This window comes from Ambystoma mexicanum, chromosome 8, assembly GCF_040938575.1.
Source record: "Ambystoma mexicanum isolate Mex_15411 chromosome 8, UKY_AmexF1_1, whole genome shotgun sequence".
NCBI classification, from domain to species: Eukaryota; Metazoa; Chordata; class Amphibia; order Caudata; family Ambystomatidae; genus Ambystoma; species Ambystoma mexicanum.
In genome coordinates this window covers 312,306,907-312,314,610 of record NC_090929.1, presented here as the reverse complement: position 1 = coordinate 312,314,610, position 7,704 = coordinate 312,306,907, and the positions used below count along the sequence as shown (strand labels likewise).

Here is a 7,704-nt window from a genome sequence, read left to right as displayed (position 1 = left end):
GTCCCGAGGAGGGCCCATGGTCCTAAGGTTGCTAGGGGGCTCGGCCCGTCGCTCCTGGCCCTCTGTTTACTCGGGATAACTGTCATGACTCTTGCCCTGGCCCTCACTGGCAAGTCAGCCTTCCAGTTAGGGCCAGGTCAAAGGCCTTAAAACCTCATCCAAGACTCTCTTGGAGTCGGTCCTGGCGCCTTTGGCACCAGGCTCATAACCATTATGAAGACCAACATTAGAATGGGACTATTTACTTGGGACTATTTAACTTGGGGGGGGGGGGTTCAGCCAACATGGAGGCTCACACATAGCTTAGTTACAAGGAACTGAGCTATGCGGTCTAGTCTTTTGGGTGTGGCAGGCCTGGGACTACTTTGGGTGTGGCAGGCCTGGTACTATTTTACCTGGACTACTTTACCTGAGACTATTTAAACCACGCCCAAACAGTAGAACATGCTTTGCGTTATTCTGCTGTGGGCAGAGTAACGCTCACCGTGTCCAGTTCTTTGATGCCAGTTTACCTGAAACCAAGGACCTGCAGAGAGAGAAAGAACACTACGAAACTTACCTGGAACAGTATCCTGTCTTCAATCCATCGCCGACTTCAGTTCCACTCACCTGTAGGTACGAACTCCATCATCCGGCACCGCATGCATCCTGGAATACCATAACCTGCAAAGAGGAGAAAGAAAGACAGCATTAGTAAGCATTTACTCGCGTTTACTCATGTTTCCTTCCGAGTGAAGAAAGCCACACAATTCTTACCTGGGTAGTTATCTGCTGGTCAGTATCACTGCTTGAACATTACGGCGCTCGGCGAGGAACATCGCAACCTGCAAGGAGAGAAAAGACACTGGTTAGCAATATAAAAGGCGAAACAGCACTGCGCATCGCGCATTACTCACCGGACAGCATCGCGCACACCGCGCTTTCGCCTACCAGCCCATGCTCATCTTCAAACTGCATGACAACTCCAAAATACCTTTCCATACCTAAAAGGAAAGAAGCAAGGCATTATTATTCAAACTAAGAGGAACACAAGAACTGCATATAAAGACTGTAAAGCAGCAAACCTACGGAGTCGCAGCAGGCCTGGATTCCCAAAGGGGGGGCTTGCACCAGTGAAGTAACTTGGTTGCTGCCGCCCCCCACATCTACGCGCCCCTGCCACGAGGAGCAGAACGGAGAATCCACCTTCTACAATATTAAGGTGAGGAGAGGGCCCAAGGGGGAGGAAGGAGTTGAGGCCAAGGGAGGTGGGAAAACATAAAGACAATCTTGTATTGAATCCAGCTCTCCGATATTGCAGACCCATCTTTAACCAGAGGCCTTACCAAGGGACCGGAAGAGGGTTTGAGAGTGTAAATCATCCAACCAGGGCTAGGTGGCGTCCCCATGGATACCAGGTGAGCGTAACAATAACCTCTGCGGGGAGTCCTAAACCCTGCGTAACCTCAAAGACTGTGGTATCCGGCCAAGGTGCTCTCGCCGGGCTGTGATTCCTGAAGGTCCATTGGGTTGCCTACTTCCCCCTTCCTCCCCGGACCAGCATTGCTCCCACTCCTCTGTGCCCCTTTCAATACTGTTCAAGAATTGCATGTGCCCCTTACAGTCAGCGCTTCCCTCCATCCTGCTGTTTCCTCTTCTGCTGCACAGTTTTTCATTCCCATGGCTTCCTGTGATTCTCCTCCCTTGCCCGCTTGTGCCCGTCTTCCCTGACCTCCTCCTGAATGTCCATCACCTGCAGTCCCTCTTCGCACGATCTAACCCTTCTTTGCTTCCCCTCTCACGAGAATAGGAGACCAAAAGGGAATGTCCATTTGTACCTGATCTTCCTCGACACTAGTTCCTTGACCACCGGTCCCATCGCCCTTCTCTTCTGGAGAGTCACCAAGGCCAGGTCTTGGAAGAGTTGGATCTCCACTCCATTCATCCTGATGTGGTCCATCCCTCTTGCCTTCCTCAGAATCTGCTGTTTCTGGGGGTACGAGGACATGGCCACCAGCACGTCCCTTGGGCGCTCCCCCGGCTCACCCTTCCTTCTCGGGCCCACTCGATGCACCCTGTCTATTTTGATATATTCCGCCTCTTCCATTGCCAGAATGTCTCTGAAGACCACTTGCACCGCCATCTTGAGGTCTTTATCTTCCCCCGCCTCCACCATATTTTCTATGCGTATATTCGACCTCCTGGACCGATTTTCTAGGTCCTCGCATTGCAACTCTACGTTGTGGGTGAGCCGCACCAGATGTTCCTGAGTCTCGCTATGCTGCTGCGCTTCCTCCTCCGCGTTTTGAACTATTCTCTCCAGCATGTCTGTTCGCTCTTCGAGTTTTGCTACATCGACCTGCAGCTCTTGTACAGCCTGCTTCATGTCTTCTCTCATAGTATTGAACTGATCTTGGACCGTGGTCATGAATTTGTCCTGTAGCTCCCTGAACCACATTTGCATGTGCTCCTTCGAGGCCAGTGTAGCTGGAGGATGGGACTGAGACTGCTCCTGTGATGATTCAGTGAGCGTTTTACGTCTTCTGCTAACTGCATTGTCTGCGGACCACATTTGAACTAGACTCGCCTCCTGTTTTGATGTCTGGGTTTGGGAGCCGGGTATCTCCCTTTCCCTTTTGTCTTTGACATCTTACCAACCGGTACTGTGCTCCGCCCAGCCAAGGCGGATGACGACCTCTCTTCTGCCGTAGCCTTCCTTACGTAGCTCTTTCTCCCTGTGTGGGTTCCCCGCGGGGGAACCTGTCACCAAGGGGTCATCCTTACTGATGCCCGTGCTGTCCCACTCTGCGATCGCTTAATACCCTCTGGGGGGGGTGCCGCAGGGCCTGCTAGGCTTGACCTGTTGCCACCACTTGTGGGGTTGCTCCTCTGCTAGGGCCCCGGCCTCCTGCCTGTAGTGGCACTGTACCTAGAAGAACACCCCCATTGCTGCGATATACCCATGATGTCCACTGACTGGCTGAGTTCCTAAAGGGTGGGTCTGACGCCACACCGATCTGCTGATGGGCCTCTCCGTGTCTGGGTCCCCTGGCTTCCAAACTCCCCCTTTGTGTAGTGGGCGGAAGGCCTGCAGCCAGACCCGATATTCTGGGGGGAGACTTGGGATGGTACTGGGGGGCAGAGGGACCCTGCCACCTTACGCAACTGCTCTCCCAATGCCCTTCCTTGGCTAGTGGATTGATGGGTATGTAAGTGAATTGATGGGTACGTATGTGGGGGGGCCCGCCGATGCTGCGCTGCCGGCTGTTACCTTGTTGGGGGGGTGGAGGCCCACTGGTGCCCCGCTGTGGCTGCCTCCTTTTCCTGCTCCTGGTCTATTGCCTCCTACTGTGGTAGGCCGCTTGTGTCTCCTCTTGTCGGTGGTGCACGAACCCTATGGTCCGACCAGCGCTCCTGGCTGCCGCTCTCCCCCACCTGCGAGAGTTTCCGCTTTGCCTCTGGGCCTGTGCTGTCGGGTGGGTCCAGGGCACACTCTGTTGTCCTTGTAGTGGCTCCCTCCACTGGGCCTGCGGTGGTAGCCGGCGTGGAGAGCCCCCCTGCCTGTCCCCCCAGGACTCCTCCTATTTGCCTCCCGGGGCAGGTGCGGCTCAGTTTCCTGCGGTACCCCTTCCCAATTCGGCCACCACGCACTTTCCAACCTCCCTGGCAGCAGGCCTTATCTTTGGGGATCCCCCACAGGGCCTCAAACCCTGTGCACGGCCGCTTCCACTCCTTCCTTTTTGTGGAGATCCTCCACCACCCGTCTGTCCCGGCACCTTGCCTGTGCTACCAGATCCTGTGCTGCCCGGAATCTCCTTTGCGCCTCACAGTCCGGGGGGGGCCTGCACCTGGTGCGTCGCCACCCCTGGGGATCGCCCCGACGAAGAGCGTGTGTTCCCCCGTCCTCTGCTTCCCACCCGCTCTCAGCGGGTTAGCTCCTTGTCTCTGGGGGTGGCCTGGCCTGCACTTTTTTCCCCCGAAGTTCGTACAGCATCGGAGGGGCCCCAGCTCAGCCAGTCCTCCAGCACGGCGGCCCTCGTTGTCTTGTCAGCACTGGGTCCTCTCTCACTGCACCTTTTCCAAGGACCGGCTCCTCCGCCTGTACCGAAGCCGCTGCAGCGTCTCACTGATGCCTGCTGTCGGTGTTGCCTGTGTTCCGACCCGGATCTCCCGAACGTCAGCGCGGTTCACGCCTCGCAGGTTGCAGCAATGTGCCATCCAACCCCAGTCTCTGGTTCTCCTTGCGTCACCTGCAGGTCATTCTGTCTCGCCGGTGTGGCTGGCCGAGATTACGACAGCTCTTGTGCCCCAATGCTTCAATTTAGGTGCTTTATAATCACGGCCCGGCGGGAGAGACCTCTACGCATGTCTCCTCGCCGCCACCGTCATCTTGGAATCCCACCATTTTGTTTTTTGAGCATTTTTCTGAGGCCTGTTCACCAGCGCTGCGTCAGTATGTTGCTGACCAGAACATTTGAGATCCCTTTAAGCTGGCCAGGCTGGCTGACAAGTGGGTCTCCCACTGGGTGTCCCCTAATGACTCCAGTGGGAGTCCCAAAAGCAGTCACAGTACTGTAAACCAAAACCTTCCTCTCCTAGGACCCAAAGATCTAGTGGGGATAAGTCATCTGTGGGTGGGAATAAGAGTAGTGGTCCACCTGCTGCAAAGCAGGCTCCCTGTGGTTCCAGTACCGTACCCCGCATTCCTGGCACTTGTTGGGACTGTGGAGCTCTGGATCACAAGAAGGGTGGCCCCAAGTGTAAAGGTAAGGACCTTGGAGTCCAGGCTGTCAGCCTGACCTCCCCTTACCCCATGTCAGAGGTGGAGGCCACTGCCCTCCCCTCGTCTACAGGGATCACATTCAGTGCTCCCGTAGAGATTTCCTTAGTGTCCCTTGGGGCCTGGTACCAGAACGCAAAAGTACTGGCGACAATCCCACAGAACACCCTAGGTTTTTGAGAAGTGTCCTCTCGAATGGCCAGCCTTCTACTGTTCTCTCTCTTTCTCTCTCTCTCTCTCTCTCTCTCTCTCTCTCTCTCTCTCTTTCTCTCTCTCTCCCACCCCCAGCCTTGTCCCAGGCATAAGGAGAAGTACCTAGGACATTCCAGATCTATTGGGAGGGTGAGCTCACTAAGCCTGAACTTGGCGCCCTCAAGAGGTTGGTGGTACCCCAGGTTTACAGGCCCTTCCTGCTGCAGTTAGCGCATTAGGTGCCCTTAGCTAGTCATCTTGGTACCGGGAAGACTAAGCAGAGGCTCTCTGCTTATTTCTACTGGCCTCAGATGGGAGTAGAAGTGGAGTCCCACTGCAGGACCTGCCCAACTTGTCAGTTGTCTGGCAAGACTGGAGGCAGTGTCATTGCCCCACTGCAGCCATTGCCAGCGGTTAGCACACCATTTGAGAGGGCGGGGATCGACATTGTTGGTCCCCTTGACCAGGGGTGTTGCTAGGTCTGGAAAAGACACGGGGCTACTCTAATGTCGGGACTGTCGGGACTGGGGGATAGCTAGCCTTTTGGTTGTAGCTTCTGAGATTCTATCCTGGGCTACAACCAAAAGACCAGGGGCTATAGCCCCCTTATCCCCCCCAGCAACACCTCTGCCCTTGAGCCTCCCACTTCAGGTGGACATCGGTTCATCCTGGTCTTGGTAGATCACGCCACCAGGTACCCTGAGGATATACCCCTTCGGCCTGTTTCTGCCAAGGTGGTTTTCAGGGCTCTCCTCTGCATTTTCACCCGTGTTGGATTCCCTAAGGAGGTTGTCTCTGACAGAGGATCCAACTTCATGTCTAGTTACATGAAAACCATGTGGAAAGAGTCTGGGGTAACCTACAAGTTCTCCACCTCTTACCATCCCCAGGCAAATGATCTGGTTGAGAGATTTAATAAAACTCTCAAGGGCATGCTAGGCGCTTTGGAAGAGTCCCTACGTAGGAAATGGGATCTCCTCCTGCCATGCCTGCTGTTTGATTACAGAGAGGTACCTCAAGAGGGTGTTGGTTTCAGCCCCTTTGAGTTACTCTTTGGACATCCCGTGAGGGGGGTCCTTGCCTTGATCAGAGAAGGTTTGGAAGCTACCCCTCCAGGTCTCCCCCCCCAAGCAAGTAGGGGATTATGTGTTAGGCCTCAGACGGAGGATGACACAGATGATGGGTCAGGCGACAGCAAATCTCAAGGCAAGTCAGGAATTGAACAAGTACTGGCATGACCTTAAGGTCTTGCAAGTGGATTGGACTCCGGGACAGGAAATCCTTGTGATGAAGCCTACCAAGCCTAGAGCTTTGGCTGACAAGTGGACTGGACCCTTCAGGATCATCTCCAAGATGGGCGAAGTGAATTATCTGGTTGACATGGGAGTCCCTGGGGTAGTCCCTCAGGTTTTCCATGTTAAAAGGCTCAAGCCTTTCTACAGTCGAGCGGAGGTCTCATGTCTCTTGCTAGCTTGTGAGCAAGAAGGCGATGAGAGTGAGCCCCTTCCTAATTTTCTGCATAGCAACCCTCAGGATGGCTCAGTGGAGGGAGTACATCTCTCTCCCGATCTGACAACAGAGTAGCAGAGGGCCTGCAGGGCTTTGCTCTGGCAGTATGCCTTTCTGTTTTCACTGCCACCAGGCCTTACACAGTGGTGTAGGCACGAAATTGACACTGGTGACAGTGTGCCTGTCAAAAGCCGGTGCTACCGTATTTCAGATACCGTTAAGAACCATATCCAGGCTGAGGTCACCAAGATGGTGGATCTGGGTGTTATTGAACCCTCGACCACTCCCTGGTCCAGTCCCGTGGTCCTTGTCCCCAAGGCAAGTTCCCAGGCAGGTACCAAGGATTGGAGGCTCTGTGTGGACTACCGAGGAGTCAATGCCATCACCAAAACTGACGCGCACCCATTGCCCAGGGTTGATGAGCTCGTAGACACCATAGGTGCTGCCAAATTTGTGAGCAGCTTTGACCTTACCTCAGGCTATTAGCAAATAGCTCTGACAGACCATGCCAAGGAAAATACGGCATTCTCCACACCTGAGGGACTCTACCAGTTTAGGGTCATGCCTTTTGGGTTGAAGAATGCCCCTGCCACCTTCCAGAGATCATGCTCTCAGTGGGCAGGGGGCCTTTTGTGTGGCCTACTTAGACGTCATTGCCGTCTACAGTTCCACCTCGGAAGAGCATTTGACACATCTGGATAAGGTGTTGCAGGCCTTGAAAAGGGCTAACCTCACTATCAAGGCAACCAAGTGCCAGATAGCTCAGGGAAAAGTCACGTATCTTGGTCATGAGGTAGGAGGAGGGTCAAATCCAACCTCTCCCCAGTAAAGTACAGGATGTACATGACTGGGAGACTCCCTCTATTCAAACCCAGGTGAGAGCCTTTTTGGGCCTCACTGGGTATTATCGCAATTTCATGGCAGACTATAGAACTATAGCTGCATCACTGATAGCTTGGACTTCACCCAAACAGCCTAGGATGGTTAATTGGACTGAAGACTGTCAGAGGGCCTTTGATGGCTTGGAAGAAAGTCTGTGTAGGGCACCTGTGTTGTGTGCGCCTGATTACAGCAAACCCTTTATCATCCAGACAGATGCCTGCAACACCGGAATTGGAGCTGTCTTGTCCCAGTTAGATGACAAAGGGAGGAAACATCCGATCATATTCATCAGTAGACAACTCAAGGGTAGGGAACTTAGATGGGCTACTGTTGAAAAGGAATGTTTCAGCATAGTTTGGAGC

At 54.1% G+C, this 7,704-nt stretch overlaps 1 protein-coding gene across 1 annotated transcript; it reads right to left on the bottom strand.

Moving 5' to 3' along the window:
• Positions 1–1,777: 1,777 nt before the first annotated feature.
• On the bottom strand, positions 1,778–2,551 carry LOC138471524 (tropomyosin-like). Its single transcript, XM_069609168.1, has one exon. It carries the CDS (start codon positions 2,549–2,551, stop codon positions 1,778–1,780), a length of 774 nt encoding a protein of 257 aa, XP_069465269.1.
• Positions 2,552–7,704: the final 5,153 nt, after the last annotated feature.

What these genes read in the sequence shown, in the direction of transcription:
- LOC138471524 (XM_069609168.1), bottom strand. Translation starts at nt 2,551, where the DNA reads ATGTGGTCCGCAGACAATGCAGTTAGCAGAAGACGTAAAACGCTCACT.